The following is a 23278-nucleotide window of genomic DNA, read 5'->3' on the forward strand; positions in this document are numbered from 1 at the left end:
GTTTTTGCCCCGTCCACTCTTAACAAAAAAAAAAAAAAAAAAAAAAAAAAAAAGAAGATTTTAGTGAACATGCACTTAAAATCAGAGACATCCCGAGGAGTATTTTCTGGCTATTAGGGTAACACATTTTGGTACCTGCATGTTCCACTACCTTACTGAGCATATGTTAAATTGTTTTATAATGGACCTAAATGAGCCTGTACACAATCCTCATCCAACTCTGCAGTATGACCTTCCCCTAAGCTTAGCAAAGACCAGCACCGATGCATGGAACTGTACCATGTAACACTTCGGAGCAGGAAATGTAGTCTGAACGGACAGATGCCTTACATATGACATGAGTGGCGCTCATCTGAGTGGAAATAATTTCACACCAGAGGGCTGACAATACCAAGAATGGTGCCAAAATGTGTTAATCTTTCTCAAAGTGTTTTAAATAAAGAACTTGATGGCAGCATCCTGGAAGAAAACCGTTGGAGAATGAAAACCTGGCCGTGGCAGTTTGCTGACTCAGGCAGAAAGACCGTTTCTTACTCCAGGCTCCACAATTAAAAAAAGGCCTAATAAGGTTAAAAAGAAAATATGCCCCTACTAAGGCCCGGTTCACACCTAGGCGGATTGAATATGCACGTTTTTTTTACCACGATTCGCGGTAAAAAAACGTGCGAAAAACACGCGTTTCCGAGGGATACTTGGCTGTATCCCAATGGAACCGCCCGACCAAAACGCCCCAAAGAAGTACATGTACTTCTTTGGGGCGTTTTGGTCGGGCGGTTCCATTGGGATACAGCCAAGTATCCCTCGGAAACGCGTGTTTTTCGCACGTTTTTTTACCGCGAATCGTGGTAAAAAAAACGTGCATATTCAATCCGCCTAGGTGTGAACCCAGCCTTAAGTAGCTTCTTCGACTATATACCCTGTGCAGGATACGGACCAAGTTACACAACACAAAGCCTTGACCAAATTATCTTTCGGCAGTAATTGCTATTTTTCCTAAATAATAAAGTTTATTAAAAGCATTATTCAGTTGTGACACCAGACTTCCTTTGTTCACCAATGTCTGCCTTGCAAGATTATTTTTCTTTTTTGTGTTTAATATGTGAAATAAAAGACATGCTGTAGTTCAGGGCTCCTTTTTGAACATGCCCTTGGGCACAGAAGCTTTGCAAATTGTTAGTATGTCAGTACAATGGAAAGTGAACATACATCAGTAACCGTGCTTAGCTGGCTGTCGGGGGTCACCTGTTCTCAAGCACTGAGACACTAACAACAACAATACTATCGCCTCATCGAGCATAACAAACAGCACAGAAATCAAAACATTAAAGGGGAAATCCAGCGCTAGTTCCTAACACTACAAAAGTTAGAGTTGTGTGTAATGAATCTGTAACAATGTGTAACCAATAAAACGCAGGTGCCATTGTAAACATACACCCCAGTCAGAGGTGGTCAGTCCAGATTTTTAGTTTATATGGATCAATGATCCATATGACATCTGAATTGTAGAACCATAGAATTATAGTCATCCCATTTACACATGCATTCAAAAATGCTAGGAAAAAATGTGTATTAATGCATACTTGCATGTCTTTCCAGTACATGCATGTGACACCCAGGTGGTCTGTGGGTGAAGAAGCAGCAGACCACAGAAGCTCTCTAACCTATGCCTTGATCTTCAGTTCTAGCTGCTTAGCTCATCTGTCATGGGCTTTCACCACCCACTATCGGGATACTCCGCTCTCTCCAAAACCAGCACTGCATGGTGGCACACACATTTGATGCATGTCCTCCCAGTCCAGCTCTGCAAGTTTTACTTTCAATAGTTCTTTATTGAAGTCAAGTGAAGCATACCTAACAAAATGCATATAACATAACCAACTTAACATCCAGGATACAGTATGCTTTGCAATATAATTTCCATTCATAGGGAGGTTAGGAGGAAGGGAGGATGACAAAACAAGTGGAAAGAGAGGAGGGGAGGAAGGAGGGAAGACAAGGTATGGACCAGTTATGCGTCAGGCAATATTTGAGATCAAACAATGCAGTATGGATGTACAATCCATTTTCTCCAAGCTGAACAGCTCTGCAAGTTTTGATGTTGCTTCACAGCTTTCGATTCCTCCCAACATCAGAGGCTGATAAGAATTCGACAAGATGGAGTGTGATTAAGAAGGATTTACTATAACAAAGCAAAGTTAAGGCTGAATTTGCATGCCTTTCATGAATTCTAAATATGCTGTCAACAAACCACAGTGCAGTTATAATGCACCTGACCTCCCCCCAATGGACACACAAAGTGTTTAAGTTTGTGTGTTGTGATGCCATTCTAAACTATGGTGATGTTGAAAACAAGTCTAAGAGTACCAGATCGAGGGTGAAAAAAACCACATACATTTATTGATACTGGGGTGATGTTAACCAACTAACATGTTTCGGGGGCTCAGACACTACCCCCTTTCACCTGGGCTTGCAATATGAGTGGACTTTAGGTTGAAGTGAAGTTTTAAAAAATTGCTGATAGCCGTCATACATGGCTCAGAGCACAGACCTGGCATGACGAGGTGAAGTAGCTCGTGTGCAGGAGTTAAATCATGCCGGCCAATCAAAAGCCAGCATATACTGAACCCAGAAGACAAGGAAAAGATGGCGGTGACAGAAGGGACAGCAGACAGCGCAATGCTGGTAGGGATCGTTTTACAAGGGAAGTTAAACATAATGTGCTAATATACTATATACATATTAGTACATTATGGAAAACAGCACTGGGGCACTTTTTTTTCCCCCCCTAAAAAAAGTTCTTGGCTGTCTGCTTTAAGGTGATCTTAGTCGGCCAGGAACTGCAGTGCATCGGCAAGTTGTTCTCTGTTGTGGTCACTTGCAATAATTAACCTAAATTGAGACCTTTTAATCAAGTGTAATAAAACCTTAGTGCAATTTACATGAATGCATTACTCTATTTGTGTTGTGCTGTCATTCAAAATGGCCTGCAGCGTAATGAAACGCAAATCGCCTTGTCCATTAACATGCGTTGTATCTCACATATTAATATGAACGCTTTTTGCAACAAAGTAACTGCAGTCATGCAGGACATAATACATACAGAGGCTTCTGAGAAATAAACAAAAGCAAGCTCCGTTACTAAAACCATGTCACTAATTGGAAAACAATAATACATCAGTGGCTAAATGAAAAGTGGTTGTAAAGAGCCTGAGAGCAGAGAGCAGGAAGACAAGTCTGCAGACTGTTCTTCTGTAAATGTCAATTGCTAGCTTGCTGTATGTGCAGATATTCCTGCTGGGGAGCACAGCGCTGATTACTAATAAATCACCTCTTATTTCCCCAAAGTCTGCTTTGCTATAAATTAACTTTAAAGGGATGTTTGAGCTCATTCCAAATCTGGTTGCCTCAGACAAAGTGTTCCTGGGTAACGCGCAGCACTTTAGCATGTGTTGCTTTAGATTAGTCTTCAGGAAGGACCATAATACACGCTTCTTGCATTATTTACTACAGAGAACAGCAAGGTTAAAAGTTTACTCAGCCAAAACAAGACATATTAGGCAAAACCCAAGTTTTGTTTTGTACATCCTATGCATCTAGAGATGTTCTTAGATAAAGTGCATCTAAACCAAGTACCACATTTTAATATTGCAGCTTACCAGCCATTGGAAGTGGTGCCTGCATTCATTTTCTTTTTTAGGTGAAGCACATTTTCTACAAGTACAGAAAATACTTGGTGATCCTGCCAGTATTTCAGTGTTCATGTAACTTCCTGTGCACGGAGATGAAGTATCAAACAATGTTATGAGCTTTCCCAGCTTTCTTCTGTGAACTACAGAACCTATCCTCCCTAAGTAATAAAGGTAAAACTAGGGCGAGTTCTTTTTCAGTCCAAATCAGAAGAGCAGGGTGACAACACTGCTTCTAAATACAGTATACAGTACAGAATGTTGTTGCCCTAGGAGAGAAGGTGGGTCAATGGCGGGATCAGCAGCTGATGACAAAGGAAGAAAAAAAGAAAACTAATGCAGCCACAACTTCTAAGGAAAGTAAGCTGCATTACACATTTGGGTTTAGATATGCTTTAGGTGAATAGATGCTAAGTGATGTGCAACACTTTTATGCCCTTATCACCCCCTCAAATAGATAACTGTACACCCCCTGACAATGCCTTTATCTTCCGTTCTTCATAGGCTGGCACCATCTTTGTTTATATCTCGTACAGGGTCATCATTGCAGACGTGTGGGTGAGGAGTTCATCTCTGGATCACTAAGGAAAAGTATAGCAAATGGATCCGCTTTTGTATTTTTTATATATAACAGGCTAGGTTATTATCCGTTTTGCTCAAACAGGACTCAGGTTATAACTTTTTTTTTTTTATATCATCTTGCCTTTGTTCCATTTTGGATATAAGGTGCACCATAACAAAGAATTAAACACTTCATTTAATTTGTTCCACAAAACAAGAGGGTTCAATACCTTCATTATGCCAAAACACAGACCTTGCTCCTGGTATGCCTGGCTTCTGCCATAACCAATAATGCATGACCTGGGCCAATTCGACCACAAATATTGTCAGCTCAGGCAGCACCATTTAGAGGTAGCATGCAAAATCTGTACCCCTGTATCGAGACTATAAAAAACAGTCAAAGTCAATGTAGGCGAAAGTGCAAATCGTTAGAGAAAGAAAGTCCAAAGTTAAGCGCTCTCATGGGATCTGGGTTTGTTACATGGGTGTGCGGCTCCTAGTAAGTATAGGCCATGGTTTCCGACATGTGTACAGTGGTAACAAAAGGCCGAAGCGCAACTACCTAGCGCAGTGATTAGGGGTGATTGGACACGGAGTATAGGAGTATGGACAGTCTTATACTCACTACTGGGGGTTGGACATGGGCTCCAGTTATGGATGCGCCGTTAGGCTCATGACGCTGTTGCGTGGAGGTGCTTTGTTGGTCCTCAGTAGTGGCGGCATTTGGAAACCTTACGGTGAGTTGAAAAAACACATTTGTTTTACCAACATCCAGAATTCTTACTCTTGCTGTTATTTCCTACTTGGTTTCCAAACCCGCCACCACTGAACACCAACAAAGTCCCACCACGCAACAGCATCATGAGCCCAACGACGCATACATAACAGGAGGCCATGTCCAACCCCCAGAAGTGAGAATAAGACTGTCCATACTCCTTCACTCCGTGCCCAATCACACCCAATCACGGTGTATGTGCAAAACAGATTCTAATCCTGGCTGGAACACTGTACATAAAATATATTAAACCACTTAAAAAGTGATCCCTGCTTTCACACCAATTTACAGAAGACATTGAATTAAAATAGACTCCCTCTTATCAGCTTAAAGGGGCTGTTCATTTTTAAAAATGAATACAACTACAAGTAAAATCACAGACTTTGTATTGAAAATATCTACACTTAAACCGGAATACATAAATTACATGTTCTTCTTTCTTTTTAAAGGAGAACTATGGGGTCAGTGTTTTTCCCCATAGTTCTCCTTAGGGTAACGGGAGGACACAAACTAGCATCCTCCCGTTACCCTAAGCTCAGTATACCGCGAGCTACAGCTCGCGGTATACTGAGACGCCGGAGCGGATCGCGACTTAGACGACGGGATCCGCCCAGCTGCGTGAGTGACAGCTGGCTCTGCCAAGAGTTTGACGTGCACAAGAAGTCTTAATTTATTAAACAATCCCCGCACAACTTACTGTATCCCCCATATTGCCTTAAATAAATGGAATCAACACGGGATTACCCATATAAGGGATCTTTATTCCTCCAACGACACCTTAAAATCACTAGCATTATTGTCTCAATACAATATCCCGAAAGTGGAATTCCACCGTTATTACCAAATTATACACTTTCTACAAAAAAAAAATTCTTAGGGAACACTTTGGGCTTCATTAAGACTACTCACATGCTAAAATGGGAACGACAATTGGGAATTATATTCTCTGAGCAACAATGGTTGAAAGCCATTCCTATTTCCTATACAAGCACCCAATGTGCCTCTCATTGGGAAGCGTTTTACAAAATGCTCCAAAGATGGTACCATACACCTTATAAGTTGTCCAAATTCTCCAGCTCCCAATCACCAAATTGTTGGAGATTGTGTGGCGACATTGGATCCCTAGCCCATACATTTTGGCACTGTAAAAAATTAAGCTCCTTTTGGAATGAAGTATTCCAGCTAATTTCCAAATTTACTTCCACACCTATCTCGCCTTCTATTTCCCTAGCATTGCTTCATATCGACCTGCACCTACTTCCCCCATGCTCTAGAGTTATCGTTTCCCATATTCTATATGCAGCAAAGTCTTTAATCTCACGGCAATGGCTTTCCCCCTCTCCCCCTAACTTCTTAGAAGTGATCCAAAGGACCAATCTACAATGCTCCTACGAACGTATGTACGCATACAAAAATCACACTTTTCATCGTTTTCATAGACAATGGAATAAATGGCTCACAAGCCCCTTTTACTCACGTTGACCATACATATACAAGTGTATTTCGTAGTTTCGTTTCTGAATTCCTTTTTTTCTCTAGTTGGTTTGTATAGTTTTGTCTGATACAGGTGTCCCTGAACGCATTATGTCATTTTTTACTGTGTTCTACTCTCTATACTGCATCTATGACATAGATTCCAATGCATGACCATTTATTAGTATGTACCAACGTGACAGTTATGTATTCAAATATCCTGTATCGAGGCTGTTTTGTCTTCTTTATGTTGAACGATGTATAACAGAAACATTTCAATAAAAGAAATATTGTTGGGAAAAAAAAAACAATCCCTGCACACGTATTCCCTCCCACTGCAATATTAGACTCCAGCTGCTTTAACCTTTACCCATACTAATTTTCCACTGAGTGTTTCCTTATCTGCATCTACTGGTTGATCACAGCCCCGATATTACTTTACGGTACTTTCTGTGCTGGGTTCACCCCTCCCTCCTTCTCAATCGCCTTATCTGCAGTAATGAACTCTTCCAGACAAACAGCCAGCAAATTGCTCGGCTTTGTCCTAATGATTATGAGGGACAGAGAGGAAATTAATATGCAGAATCATATTCAGTTCAGCGCAGGGATACCTCAGGTATTGTTCAGAGAACAGCTACTGTGGCGGCCTAGGCTAGCACAACACAAGAAAACATCTCGAAAAAAAAAAAAACATTTAAAGGATTCTTTGCAGTGTGTGCTTTCTGATCTAGATTCAATGGAATGTTCTATAATTTCCCATTTCTTCGTTTGTTTAACAGAGCTTTTTGAACTCCTTTGTTGAGGCAATGTAAGAAGCTGTTGTAAAGGCGGCACTGAGGGCCAATGTGCCATAAAAAAAAAACGAAGGCAAAACAATATTCTCTCCCAGCACAATGGAATCAGCTATGAATTGACTCAAGTTTAGTGATGAGTTGGTCTAAAAGGGAGTTAATGTACCTTTCAGCATCAGTGCTTGTAACCGAATACTGTTATTAAGGGTGTAATAAAAATGCTTAAAACTAGTACACTTATGGTGACGTTTATTTGCCATTCCAACATTAAAGCAATTTATGAATATGTATAGTAAGCCAATTAATTGAAAGGGCCTGAACGGTGAAAACTGTGCCTCAAAAAAAAGGTAAGCAGAGGGAACAGGATTAGTCACCAGAATTACTCGCAATAGGCGACAGAATTACTTGCATCAGCCTGTAGATCTATTTATTACAGTGCCAACAATTTACGCAGCGCTTTACATAGTTGCACATTCACATCAGTCCTTGCCCTCAAGGGGCTTACAATCTAAGGTCGCCATCGCACACACATACAGGGCCAATTTAGACAGGAACAATTAACCTTCCAGCATGTCTTAGTAATTAGGGGAAGATCATCTACCGGCACCCAGGTAGATGGCAGGCAGGGATCATCTACCGGCAGGGAGAACGATGCAGTGCAGGTTTCCAGGTACAGCATTCATTCCAACAAGGCAAACCGTGAATGGCATTGGAGTGAAACGAGCAAATCTCACTCCAAATCTGTCAAAACTAGTCAGAGGTACAGTGACTTAGATTTCACACTGCAGATATACAGATTGGAATCTCAAAGTACAGGAGGAAGCACTACTATTTTCAGAAGGAATTCCAGGCAAAATGTAGATTTGACAGGGTACTGCTTGGGCATAATCTACATTTATAGATTCTAGATAGAAAATCTTCACTTTTTGAGCTCTGGTCCACTTTAAGTGCCAATTGTAGCATTTCCTTCCGCTCCTGCCACACACACACACACACACACACACACACACACACAAAGACACTGTCCTACTACAGCTAAACTCACCTATGTACAAAGGCTCAGTTTTAACAAAAGCTATTAAAAAAGAAAAAAAAACCTCTTCGTTGCTAATAGCAGATCTGCTTAGTTCTGAATATAACCAATTAACAATTCTGTCTCAGTTTCTTAAGATGTGTGGTCAAATTAACACATGCGAGGTGTACTGGGGTTAATTTGTTACATTACAGATATTGTTATGCAAATGAGGCAGTAAGACAATACATGAGATATTTTCACACCATGGGTATGTAAATTTATCTGCAGACTTCATAACATCCATCTCTATCCAGTGACATGACCCTTAATAAATCTATAAATATCAGCAATGCTAGTTTAATGGTGTATACATGATATCCTGTGAGGTTTGCTTTTTTTCCATTTAATTATATAAGGGTTTTAGAAGGCACTAGAAATCTTCAGAAATACTTTTTTACCTTTCATTTTTTTTTTATTACGATGTTAACTCTACTAATCAGGTCCAATCTCTTCTCATAAAATTTAACCGGAATGAAAAAAGGCATGCAGGCTTTGGTGTATGGGTAACATTGAACAATGTAAGGGTAACTCTGCCATATTCAGCAGGGTATAGCAAATCAAAGTTTCCATATTATGGAATTTCTTAAAGCTCATTCTACATAAATATGGATATTGTGCATCAGAATCTTCCTCCTTTGGCGATAAAACAATATAAAAGTACATAGGCATATGCTGTGGTTTTAAAGTAGAACATAACATTTTTTTTTGGTTCTGGCCTTACCCCATCAGGAAGAGCTCTCCAACATACAGCACTAACAAACTCATTGGTGTCGTCTTCTTTGCGGTCTTTGTCCAACACACTCTTTACGGTGTCAAACTTGAAAGTCAGCAGGGTCTTTGAGAGACCCTTATAATACAGGTAGAGGGAATTGTTTTCACTTCCTAAGCAAAAGAGAAAATACACGTTCAGTCCTAAAGAATTCAGCATTTACTAAAATGTAATGAAAATTAGCTTTCATTCAAGTTTAGGCCAAGTCTTAAAAAAAAAAAATGAAATCCTTTGTTTTTGTTAATACATCACATTCTAAAACCAATATTTTTATAGTCCTTCAAAATGGCAATGACTAAGAACTGATCAGTTAAATAAAACAAATCCTGAAAGTTAAAGGGTGAGAGGCACACAGGCTGCAGTGAAGGAGGGCACCCATGCATTCTTTTATATGTGCTTGCCCCTTCCTCCTTTGTGCAGAACATGGGGGGCTGGGAGCATGCACCACAACTGGGTTGCCATGGATGATACCTTGGCTATAATTCAGTATATTTGCTTCATAGGCTTTAACTCAATATCTTGAGCCCTGTCTGAGGACATCTGCAGAAATCTTTATCAGCCATCAGGCAAGAAAACTGTGTTGGTAAGATGGTTGCAGAGTAGTCTTCAGCTGAAGGCATAATTGAAAAAAAATAGCTTTGAGTAATATGAGTGTAGACAACTGAGTAAAATAATGAGATGTGCATTATACTTCAGGTGTTTTATTGAACTACTCACTGTTAAACATCAAAACTGGTTTCTGCAGTGTTCATATTCTGCTTTTGAATCATGAGAACAAAATTAATGTCAAATGTGCCGTTATCAAGCCCCCATTGCACTCAAAGCTGTTCCCCAGAGCAGCGGCCCAGCCACAGGCACCTCGGTAGTTAGAATACACAGTTGCTGGTAAACCATTAAATCATCTACAAATTATTACAAAGCTCTGCTATCCCTCCTCCCCCTTATATTTCCTCGTATCCCCTCTTACACACTTCATACCCACAGGTCTTCTCCACTTTACTTATCACTTACCACATACATTATACACAATGACACATAGTGAGCCCCATACCAAGTTTATCCCAGACTTGCGTTCCAACTGTATTTCAAGCAAGCCTAATAATTCTAGCAGTTCCATGGGAAGACACCAAGCCCTCTATCCACAATGTTTGTTATATTCGGATTGTCAGGTACTCAACCGTCGAACCCCTTTGTAAATTCGATTTGTGTATATTTACATGTATGATCTCTACGCTTACAATAATAACATATTTAACAAAAATAAATGGATAACCATGCAGTCATAAGCAACCATTAAATATAAACAATTTACCTTATAAAATGTTTTCAGCAAAAATTGAGATACTACTTATGCTTTAAGACTTGCATTATGCAGTCTGTTTTATAGAATTAGTAATTTTAGACTGGAAGCAGCTCATAAGAGGTTGCTGCCCTGTCTTTGGCTAACTAAACTTGACACCAAGAAACTGGAAGATAGTGTGCAAGGTTAGGGAGATGACTCACAGGCACATTCAGACTTAAAATGGCTTCTGAGGCACGGTCACAAGTAGGGATGTTATGATACCAAGTACCGTACTTTGTACAAGTACAGATACTTTTCCAGCTCCAGGACTAGACTAGAGAAAAATTAAAAAGCTAGGAGGCAGCTGTCATTTTTAAGGAACATACGGAGGTCCTAGGATTTGTGCATCCCTGTTTTAATGTATGATTTTCTTTTTATAAACCTATATATTCGGGATGCACCAATAGCATTTTTTCCAGACCAAGTACAAATAGTTGTCCAAGTCCTCACAGATACAATTACCGATACATTTTTGTCAAGTGTCACGTGACAGTTTCTCTAAAACAATACAGACTAATGATTTCAGGGCAGTGGTGGAGCACCAGGGCCCAGTCACAGCTGCAACCCTGGTAGTTCTCCTGAAGACAAAACAGTAGTATATAAAAGCTAAAAAAGAAAAGGGTACAAAGATAAATGTTTATTAAATAAAGCAGGCCACACACTGCGTGAGGGTGAAGGATAGAAAAAAAAAAAAAAAGCTCCATTCCCTCACGCCGGGCTACTATCTTCTGACAGGGGCACCACTGTCGGAGTACTCGAACAGTGATTGCTGTCACTGTTTGGCCAAAAATGTTGGATCGACTCCAATTGAAAGTCAATTGAAAATTTGAATTTTGTCAAATGGAGGATTGCCAGCGGGGCCCCAAACTGTATGCATTTTAAGTCAGCAGAAAATTTGAGCAGTTCTTGGCCAGCTTTAGTCTGAAGAATTATGACTAGCTTTCTGCAAACTTGCAGCCATATGGACACTCCAGAATTAGGATAATGCTGTGTAAATACAACATTCCTCTAGAGAATACTATTTAATAACAAAGACCAGCTAATGAATTATTATTAGTATACACAGCTCTCCGGGGAAATTGTGGTAAACAATTGAAGTGTAAAATTAGAGTAGGCTCTCGGGGACACACAGAAAAACGACAAACTTGGGAGACAGTGAAATACTCACCACAGGCAATATAATCTCCGTTCGATGCTAAACCCACAAAATTCTTTTCATTGATATGACCTTTGAAGGAGCGCAGGCAATGTGGTCTGGAGACGTTCCACAGCTTCAGCTGGCTGTCTGTTGACCTAAAGATTTCAGAAGCAAGCTGTGATTAGTATTTATTGTGGTAATGAAGAGGTGCAGTGATGATGTATACATGTGCACATCTTCATTTTTATGAAGATTTTATTAGGACTGAAGCATAAAAATTCAAAATGTTCTCCATCAGGGTCAGACTGTATTCAGGTACCCCCCTCCCTGCCACCCATTGTATCATGATCAGTAAACACCAGCTCTGCCTGTACAAACAATACACTGAGTGTGTGTGTGACACACATTTCTTGCCCACCATCTGTCAACAGATGTCCTCCGTGTGATGGCTGGCATCATTCAACTTATTTCTGATGAGCCCAGGTTATGCCAGACCAACATCCAGTCTGTAAATGGACAGTGAAAGGAGAAGCAGCAAATTGATGTGCACATCTCTGTCACTCTGCTTTCTCTTCCTATCAGCATGCTTCTTGTCACCACATAAACTGAGGGGCTCCTTGTGCTGCTTCTTTCTCATACTCCAGCCTGGCTGAACGGGGATGAAAATAGGCCGATACCAGGTCATATACAGCTGCTTACACTGCTTATATTTAAAAATGTATTTAGTGATGTTTTACCGATTAGCCCTCAATCACAGTATAAAAAGCTGGCATGTACAGCTCCATGCTGTGTGCACCACCGTTTCAGGCAGCTCCTGGGAAGGACAGGTGCTGCGTGTGATTATTAAGCAGCCCTCCTTCTCTATGGGAGTACACGGCCGTACGCTGCCCTACGCTCACCCCAAGTGCGGGTCCATACAGGTGCATGTTTCCTGGCTCAGACGCAGACAGGATGGGTCCGGTCAGCGTACGAGTATGGACACCCGCACTAACGTGCAGGGCGGGTGAGAGTAGGGCGGCGTACCGCTGTGTACTCCCATAGAGAAGGACAGGAGTTGCGTTCTAATCGCACGCAGCACCTGTCCTTCCCGGGAGCTGCACAATACGACTGTGCACGCAGCACGGAGCTGTAAGTGGCCGGCCTTTTCTAGTGTGAATGAGACGGAGCTGTATTACTGTAAGTCTTTTATATCTGCATGGAGTTCAGCTTTAATTGGAACAATAGATTTAAAAAAAAAACAAAAAACACACACAACTTGCATCTTTTATTAAATCATACAATATATGAAAAAAAAGCCCCAAAGGATACATGTACGTTGCCAACTCTCAAACAAAATCTTCCTTGCAATGATTTTCTGGCATCTCTGAATGATTATCTACATTTATCAAATGTGCATTGCACCCATCGTCACTTCTAGGGCAATAAATCATTGCAAATGTATCCATATAACCTCCTTAAATTAATTCTGCATGCAGCTGTGGTTTAGACTAAGATAAGCATAATCACCCCTCCATTCCCAGACTACATTTGCTATCCACCCCTTGCATTCAGTATGTAAATAAGACAAAAGTGTAATTGCCCGATCTGTGACCAATAGCAGATGACCTGGGAGCAGAGGGAAATGTAAACTACGATATGCTAGATGGTGGGGCCACACTAGAAGTAGACAGTTTTCCTTCCTCAGCTCACAAACATCCATCACTGGCTGGGAAAAAGTGCAGGGGAAGCAAAGGCGTACTACATTTTAGTTGCAGAAAGAGAAGAATAAAATAAAGGAAGCAGCCTAATCAGGGTCTCTTTCTCTCTTGCAGTAGGAATGGGGCAGTGGTGGTGCGGTAGGAATGGGGCAGTGGTGGTGCGGTAGGAATGGGACTGTGGTGGTGTGCAAGGAGAGGTGAAGAGCCATGCCATAGGAAGTATGTCCTCAGAGCTGAAGGTTCATCTCCCCAGGTTTGACAGAGAATGCTGGGAAACCTGACTAATGTTTGTAAACCATGCCATTCAACTGGGAGGCGCATCGGAACAACGACTGCAAAATGAAAAATCGCATGTAATTATAAAGTTACATAGAAATGCCCTGTGAAGACATTTAGGCCGATTGTGGGGAAAGTAGCCTCTGTCATGAGGGAAATATAAGGGCTGTCATGAGGGAAATATAAGGGTTGCCATTGCAGAATGACTCCTGAAAATGCTAGTCAGCTGACCGCAGACCCAGAGCAAGCATGCTTTAAACAAGTGTCAGACCTCCCTCATTTCTTTCAGCTACCCAGACAGCATTGATTTCAAAGCAATAACATGACAGCCAGGGAACTAACATTCCCAATGGCAGCCTTTATGTGTCTGCCATAGTTTTCCTCATTCTGAAAATGCTAATTGCCAGGATGTCTCTGGCTTTAATACTTTCTAAATCACTTATGCAAAGTACGTGTGCAGCAAATAATGTTGAGGTAATGTTAGAACATCTGATGTGCATATTTGTTCCAGGTTGGTGACTCCGATTCAATACAGGTAACTGGCCTTTTGGTTTACTATCCTTTAACAACAAGCATTCCTTAGGTCATAGTATACGCTATGAATTTCGCACAGTGGGTGGCCTTGTCGGCCCCCATCTGGCTGGCATCCCTCGTTCAGAAGAGGTTAAAAACCAGTTGGATCTGCCCAGATCTAAGTACCTCGCTGCAACACCCCCAACCCAACCCCATATCCCACTCTCAAACCTTTAAAAATACTACAAAATTAAGCCACAAAAGAACTGCAATATAGAAATGTATTATTCTAGAAGTTTGATTCTGTCCTTGAGCAATCAGTAAGAGTGAAATATGTTCATTAACATAAACAGCTCTCTAAAATGAATGACTGGGGTACAGCAGCATATTGTCTTGATGAGCGCTGTAGGCATCACGAGCAATGGAGATAATGCCTTTCAGTAACCTTCCATACGAATACAGAGATCTCCATGGAGATCTGCAGATCTCATTTTGTAGTTTAAACTTGAGAGCAACAGACTTAACTTACTGAAACAATGATCAGATTGATGTGTGTGCCAATTATCAACACACTTTCGTTCTCTCCATTCTTCATCTAGAAAAGGGTGCAACCACAGCCCCTGAAGACTTTGCATTGATTATATTATGTTATAACTGCCTTGTTAGCTGTGCCAGCAAACAGAAGAACAGGAGTACCTTGAAGTGAACCTGTTGCAAAGCTACTGAATAGGCATTATCACAACTTATTGTTTATTGCATAAAATGTCCATCAACACATCAAACTGCTGTACCTTAGTCACTGATTTTATTGAACAGTTCATATGTTAATGAAAATGATTAACAAAGCTCAATAGTGCTCATGGGCAAAATCAAAATTGAAGAACAATTTTAGCAATACACAGTGTCAAACTGGTTGCTTGTGGCCTAGCCAGCAGTCACTGTTCAGTGTCCTTTGATGCGGAACCACCATTGCTGTGCTTACCGAAATATAGGAAAGAATTGCTAGCATACACAAATAGCTGTTTACACAGCTGTTCTAGAGATATATATATTTTTTTTTTTTTATTAGGGATGCAACGATATATCGGCCGAAATTGGCACTTTTGGCAAAATACAGAAAGTGCCATTTTTCTGCCGCTATAGCGGCGCATTCTGCTTTCTTTCCTCCCCCCTGGACGCTGCTCTGTGTCCCAGCGGGGAGGAGAGAAACGCTCACAGGAGAGCACTGAGTGGCCGGCGTCTCTCCCGCACAGCTCAGCCTCCTGTCACAGATCACGATAGCGGCAGTGTGCGGCGAGACAGCCAGCACTTTTGTCTTGCGATGGTTGTAAGGTAATTTAAAAAACGTACGATCTGCCCATCTTAGACAGGCAGATCGTACTTGCGATAATCGCAAGCCCGCCCCGCTGAGGGGCAGGCTTCCAACAACCGCACTGCTGAACGGGCAGTGTGCGCTTGCGCACACCGGCCCGTGCGGCAGTTATCTCACGATCATGCTACAAACCAGCCGAAAATCACATGATTCTTGGCTGGTTTTCGAACATGCTCGAAAGACAAAAGTTGTGCGACCTTACAGTAGAAACGGCTGCACGCCTTCCACACACCTTGCGATAATCATACGATCGCAGCATTTCCCGCGATTATCGTATGATTATCGCAAGGTGTGTGGGCACCTTTATACAGGAAGTGATTAAAAATCTCTTCAATATGGACACAGATGATAATGCAGATAACAATGGACACAGATAACAATGCAGATAACAATGGACACCTGGCATGTTTTATTTCCCATAATTCTATCCAAAAGGAAAACATTTTTACATAGAAATACACTTTAACAAGAGCCCATAAAGATCAGTGTCAACCTTAAACTACTTACGCAGAGACAATTTCTTCACCATTCACAAACTTGGCGTAAGAGACAGCTTTGCGATGCCCTTTAAAAACCATGATCGGCTGCTTAGTGTTGCGGAGGTCGTAGTAATGTACACAGTGATCTAGGGATAAGACGAGAATGGGTTAAAAAAGAACGTACATGAAAGAATATAGTTCTGTGTAGAAATATGAAGCCCCTACAAGATACAGGCCACTGCCTTGGCTTAATGTATAAAAAATGTCGCAACACATTGATTTTTGCTAGTGTGCATTCATTTTTTATGTAGAATCCTTAAAACAACAAATCAAAATTAGCACACGTTGGCAATACGCGTTATTGGATAATTTGTTACCAAGACACAGGCCACACAGGCTATTTAGCAGAGATTGATTGCAGGAATGAGAAAACAGGGTCGTGTTACTCGGAGACCGATTTCTTGGACGCTGTCCTACGCACGGCAATGATTGGGATCATGGACCAAATCTCAATGATTGGGATCATGGACCAAATCTCTCCGCAGTACAGGGAGCACTAATCTTCTCCATCCCAGCAAGCAGTACAGTGACCTATGGCTGATGAGCTTGCCCGGAATAGCTACGTCTTTATGTAGCCTATTACTGCCTGTCATTTTCTGACAATAAGAAAGTTTTGACAGCCTCAGTGTTGAGGAAATAACCACTTAGGTCATTTTGTTTTTCTTCTACTTAACTAAATGTAAAGCTCAGATCTACCTTTCTGATTAATATCAGGGAATGAACATTATTCTGTTAAAGAAAAACTCCACTTCTAACCCTATTTTTCAATGTCTGTACAAATTCTTCAAAATTACTTCAACCACCACAACGAACCTCACTCTTAGGGGAGACCTCACTGCACCTTGATAACATGCTTGCGTTACAGCACAAACACAAAGATTGCAACTTACATGCACCAATTTGTGCGATTTCCCCTTTCCTTGTACGACTGACAGTGATGCTCCGATTTGCAAACAATCTTTCAGTATCGCAAGCTGAAATCCATTCTTCACATATTCCTTTGGAGAAATATGGAGGAAACGCACTGCAGGTGACACCAGAAGCCTGACTGAAAAGGCGATATTGGCACACCACTGACATGCTAGGGTTGGGTTGGAGCAGCCTGTTGGAAACCTGCTGCTCAGAGCAGATGAGCTACAGCATGAAACTTTACAACAATACAGACGTGGGAGTTCTATCAGCAATTTCCCGATGTTTATCTGGTTAAGAGGAATAAGCCGTCATTCTGCAGCACCACCGGCCCCAGTGTTAGCAATCACACACAATCTGTGGTCATGTATAAGTGCTTTACCGGCTACAGTAGCTTGCATAAGTATTCACCCCCTTGCCATTTTTCCTACTTTGTTGCATTACTACCTGGAATTACAATTGTTTTTTTGGGGGGAGTTTGTATCTAGAGCTGCAACAGTTAATCGATTAAGTCGATTAAAATCGACGATTGAAAACGTTGGCAACGTTTTCGATCGTCGACTATCGATTGCTTAGCCTGTTCGGGGCTCCGCACGCGGCCTGAGTCGCACGTCACACGCTGCTCCCGACGTGTCCACCGCACAGGCCGCCGCCGCATAAGCCACGCCCACCGAACAGGCCGAAGCCGCGCACGCTGCTCGTCTCCTAGCCGTGAGCTCTCTCACCCGCCGCAAGTACATTATTGTATAATGTTGTACTATTGCTGGCATTTGTTGTATTCCTATATAGCTGGTGGTATACTGCATTTCGCCGTATTATCATTATACAGCGCACTGTAGAGGACTACAAATCCCAGCGATAATAAATGATATACAGCGCAATGCAGAATAACGCCAGCTATAGAGGAATACATCAGATCCCAGCAATAATACATTATATACAGTGCAATGCAGAATAACGCCAGCTACAGAGGACTACAAATCCCAGCAATAGTACATTATAGTATAATGTACTATTGCTGCATTCCTCTATAGCTGCTGGTATTCTGCATTGCGCCGCTGTATAATGTACTATATTGCACACCACACTTTTTTTTTACTTCCACCGTGCCAAGCTTGCTCCTGTGATGGACTACAATCGCAATAGAAACTAGTAGTCCATCACTGGAGCCTTTTTTTTTTAATCTGATTAACCGATTAATCGAACTTAATAATCGGCCAACTAATCGATTATGAAAATAATCGTTAGCTGCAGCCCTATTTGTATCATTTATTTTGCACAACATGTCAACCTCTTCAAAGATGCAAAATATTTTTTTTGTGATGCAAACGAAAAAATAAGAAAAAAAAACAGAAATCATGAGCGTGCATAACTAATTGACCCCCACTATACTTTGTAGAGCCACCTTTTTCAGGAATTACAGCTGCACACTCTTGGGGTTTGTTGCCCATAATTCAAAGCAAAACTGCTCCAGCTCCTTCAAGTTGGATGGGTTTCGCTTGTGTACAGCAATCCAAGTCATGCCCCAGATTCTCAATTGAATTGGGGTCTGGGCTTTGAGTAAGCCATTCCAAGACATTTAAATGTTTTCCCTTAAACCACTCGAGTGTTGCTTTTGCAGTATGCTTAGGGTCATTGACCTGTTGGAAGGTGAACCCCAGTCCCAGTCTCAAATCTCTGGCAGACTGAAACAGGTTTTCCTCTACAATTTCCCTGTTTTTAGCGCTAGCGATCATTCCTTTAATTCTGACTAGTTTGCCAGTCCCTGCCGATGAAAAAAACATCCCCATAGCATGATGCTGCCACCACCATGCTTCACTGTGGGGATTGTGTTTTGAGGGTGATGAGAAGTCTTGGGTTTGCACCAGACATGGCGTTTTCCTTGAAGGCAAAAAAGCGAAATTTCCGTCTCATCTGACCAGAGTACCTTCCTTCCATATGTTTGGGGAGTCTCCCACATGCCTTTTGTTGAACAGCAAACATGTTTGCTTTTTTTTTCTGTAAGTAGCCAGCTCTGTGGAGTGTATGGCTTAATGTGGTCCTATGGACAGATACTCAAATCTCCGCTGTAGAGCTTTGCAGCTCCCTCAGGGTTATCTTTGGTGACTTTGTTGCCTCTCTGATTAATGCCCTCCTTGCCTGGTTTGTGAGTTTTGGTGGGCAACCCTCTCTTGGCAGGTTTGGTGTAGTGCCATATTCTTTCCATTTTTTTATAATGGATTTAATGGTGCTCTGTGGGATGTTCAAAATTTTGGATATTTTTGTAAAACCCAACCCTGATCTGTACTTCTCCACAACTTTGTCCCTGACCTGTTTGGAGAGTTCCTTGGTATTCATGGTTTCGCTTGCTTGGTGGTGACCCTTGCTCAGTGGTGTTGCAGGTGTTGGTGTTTTTCAAAACAGGTGTATATACTGAGATCATGTGACACTAAGATTGCAGGCAGGTGGTCCGTATTTAACTAATTATGTGACTTATGAAGGTAATTGGTTGCACCAGATCTTATGTAGGGGCTTTGAAGCAAAGGGGGTGAAATACATATGCATGCAGTATTTTTCCATTTATTTCTTATAATTTTTTTTTAAAAACAAGTTACGTTCTTGATTTCACTTCACTATTTTGGACTATTGTGTGTATGTCCATTACAACAAAATAGAAAAAAATGCCAAGGGGGGTGAATACTTTTGCAAACCGCTGTACATGTATGCATGTACAGTGCAATTGCAATTCATTACTTTTCAATAAAAGTATTTATTGCAATAGATCTCAGTCTCCTTTTTCCTTTAATCTTTCAAAGTGATTATTAGAGACCGGTTATTCTGAGGTAATACCACTGCTCTTAAAAAATAAAGCGTACTAATTGCCTCAACATAATGTAGAGAGTAGTGTTTGAAGGCAATGTACCAAGAAGCCTTCATTTTTTCCTGAAGAAAATAAAACAAGAAAATAATCGGAGACTGGGTATACCGAGTTCCATAACTACCTCCCAATTATGAGAGCGTTCATATTGTTATTGGATCCAGCAGTATATAGAGCCCAATGTATGAAGGTAACATAATAAAAATACTATATCCTAGGTACTCCTTTTTATTTTTTACAGGAAAGCACCAGAAACTGTGTATACAGAGGTAATACCTCTGCGCCTAATAAGGAGAGCACTAATATTGCTAATAGACTAAACATAACATGGAGCACGGTGTTTGATGCTAACATACTAAGATGCCTTATGCTGACTTTTGTCGAAGGAGCCAGTCTTGAAATTCTTGGCCGAACAGCTCTTGCAAACATGCATGTGCTGTTTGGGCATTTAGCAGTTGCTAAAGCAGCGGCTGCTTAATTCACTAGCCAACAGCAGGGATTCCTCTGCTTAGCGTGAATCAATTAATTTCAGAGATAATAGTGCAGATCTCACTCTCCAAAAGTATCTGCATCACAAGAAAAGCTTGTGGTGGGTGGAACCAGTTAGTATCACTCTAACTGGGGAATACTCTCTGGTTACTTGACACAGCACACTCATTTCAGGAAAGTGCCAAAAAGCAGAACTTATAGCAGGCTTCCCAGTTAATTAGTTATCTGCATCTCAGAGACTGGGTTACACTGAAGGCAGAACCACTGCTCTGAATGAAGAGTACTCTGTGGCTAATTGACACAGTTGTAAATAACATGGCCAGAGGGCGATTTTTGTATGACCCCTAGCAACAAGTGTGACCATAGTAATGGCCATATTACCTCATATGTAAGGTACTTGCACTCCATATTTTCTGCTACAGTTATATTAGATACATATGCACTAGGGATGCACCGATGCTAGTATCGGTGTGGATACCGAGTATTTGGGTGAGTAATCGTACTCGCCCACATGCTCCCAATGCTTATCATTACCCGCCCCCCGGCTTCCAGATTGGCCTGAAAGCCAGCTGGAGCGGGTTTCCCTGCTAATCAGGAAGGTGGGCGGCGAGTCATTACACGCCACCCTGCTTCCTTAACCTCCTTGGCGGTATTCCCGAGTGTAGCTCGGGGTTACTTCTCCATACCCTGAGCTACACTCGGGAATATCCCACTGTATTTACTTACCTTGTCCCTCGAGCCGTGCGGTGTCCTCCGGCCGGCATCTGTCTTCCGGGTTCCGTCCCTTGTGAGCGAACGCGTCGCACGGGGGCGGAACCGGCGGGAGATTCTAAAAAAAAAAACGGAAAAAACTAAAAAATAAAATAACGAAAAAAATCCGAAAAAAAATTGCGCCGAAAAAATTATGGAAATCAAAAGAATCATACCGCCAGGGAGGTTAATGGGACTTCCGGTATCAGTGAGTACCGAAAAATAAATATTGGTACTCTATACCGAAAAACCTAATATGCTGCATGTTTATTGATTTTGTTTCTTCTCTTCCATTTCTACATTGACCATGAATTTTGGAAAAATTAGTGACATCAAGCGGGGTTGGGATGCTTTCTGATTGGTTGACATTTTTTACCAGTGTATTTATGTTTACCGTGTTTACACTGATAGTATCACTGTTTTGACTGATCAAGGGGACCCTGCGTGGCCCCCGGAAAGCCGTGTTGTGTGATATGACTGAGCATATGTGCTGAGTGACTGAGCATGCGTCAATTAAGGCATACTGATCAGTATACTGGAGCGCCAGTGACCCCATCTCTTCTAACTGACAGTACATACAGACCCAGCAAATGCCAAACGCAGAGCTTAGTGCTGAATAACTTAACCAAGGTATACTTACACAGGGGAGAAACAGAGACTGGGTTATATTCGAGGCTATACCATTGCTCTGAAAACTTAAGATTGCACTGTGATTAAGTGACCTGGCACAAAGGTTCCCAAGTAGAGCCCAATGCCCAAGGTCACATTCCAATATCTCTTCACACCCCAGGGAGTGGCCAGGGACTGGAAACCACCAAAGGCTGGGTTGTAGCTCTGGACCTCTAAAGTGCTCGATGGCTAACAAACCACTACACTAGCAGAGCCCAGTGCCCAAAGGTTCTCATTACAGGCAGGCCCTCACAATCTTCAACCCAGCAGGGTGTGGGTACATCTTCCAAGCCTGCACTGAGGAATAGCCAGTTCAGACAGCTGTGTGGAGACTAGCTCAAGCAGCATATAGAAGTCTCGATTAAAAAGAAAAAAAAAAACACCATCCATGAAGTACTGTGAATGCTGCTAGCAAAAAATGTAAAAAAAAATGCAGAGGCATGCTCGGTCAGGGCGGGACAGGACAGGACATTTAGCAATTTTTAAAAATGTTTGTTTGCTAGTGTCATCCACCTGCAGGACCCAAACATATAGGAAAAGCAGTATTCTGTAAAGGCTACTGGCCACATATCTTAATTCTTTAAAATGCCCTTTATGTAATTTAGCAGTATTGGAACAGGAAACAAACATGCCTGCTCTGAGAAGAACATTAACTCTAAGTATAACAACTTGCTTATTATTTTTAGACTTTAGTCAGCTGTTACCTACCTGCTAATTATCAAAAATTGTCAAAACTCTTTATACAAGTGTTGAGATGGACTCCATTTTGTTGTTTGTCTGACAGCTAGGGACAACCCCTGATGAAATAACACTTTAAAACCAATGCACAAAGCAGGCCAAACTGGTTAAAATGTCATCAATACTGAGTGCACACATGAACAATCACTACCCAACAATCCAGATACATATTGATTCTTCCCATCAAAGAGTTGGAAAGCAGTAATAAAAAGGCAAGATTAAAGTAGACAAGCCAAGTCTTTCAGCAGAGAAAGTGTAACCTCTTGCACCGACTAAGCCATTACTGGGGAAGAGAAGAATGTGAGAAAGTGCAATTTCACTTACATCATGTGTTTTCTACAAAGCCACAACATCAGACATAGACTTAAGGAGATCACAAACCCAGAAATCACCTAAACACTTTAAAAGCTGAAGCATTTCTGAAATGCTGTATTAACCTAGACCCTCAGAAATCTCCTGTTTAGGTGTGTATACGTCAAATAGCTTCGGCTGACCCCATCTCCTTGTAACCTTAATACCTCCTATGGATACGTGCAGGAAAATGAAGCAAGCCTTTGCCTTCTGGCACCCAGCCTGGACACGATTTTCCTACATGTGTAGGCTGGGCACTCAATTGTTTGCTATCCCTTTAGGCACAGTTCCTTAGCTAGCTAAAATTAGGTGCTTAATTATTAATTGATTGCTAAAACATGCAGCGTTCTCTGTGTGAATTCTGTTTTCCCACACCCGCTTCTCCCTACACACATCAATTCAGGCAATCTTTATTTCACATTCATCCGCCACTTCTCATCCACCAGTGAAAAAGCTCAATGACACCTATAAGCCTCGATATGGAATGGAAGGTAACAGCTGGGCTAAC

The 23278-nt window shown here is 41.5% G+C and overlaps 1 protein-coding gene across 1 annotated transcript in view; it reads right to left on the reverse strand.

The window, feature by feature from the left end:
* RFWD2 (ring finger and WD repeat domain 2) overlaps nt 1-23278 on the reverse strand; it is a 202417-nt gene that overhangs the window by 41052 nt on the left and 138087 nt on the right. Inside the window, exons 16-18 of the mRNA XM_018555556.1 lie at nt 15976-16093; nt 11641-11765; nt 9083-9243 (exon numbers count right to left, since the gene is read on the reverse strand). Of these exons, the coding sequence (XP_018411058.1) occupies nt 9083-9243; nt 11641-11765; nt 15976-16093 (404 nt within the window). The remainder of the gene's footprint in view (nt 1-9082; nt 9244-11640; nt 11766-15975; nt 16094-23278) is intronic.

Source organism: Nanorana parkeri, unplaced genomic scaffold (assembly GCF_000935625.1).
Source record: "Nanorana parkeri isolate BGI_ZX_2015 unplaced genomic scaffold, ASM93562v1 scaffold201, whole genome shotgun sequence".
In the NCBI taxonomy this organism is placed as follows: Eukaryota; Metazoa; Chordata; class Amphibia; order Anura; family Dicroglossidae; genus Nanorana; species Nanorana parkeri.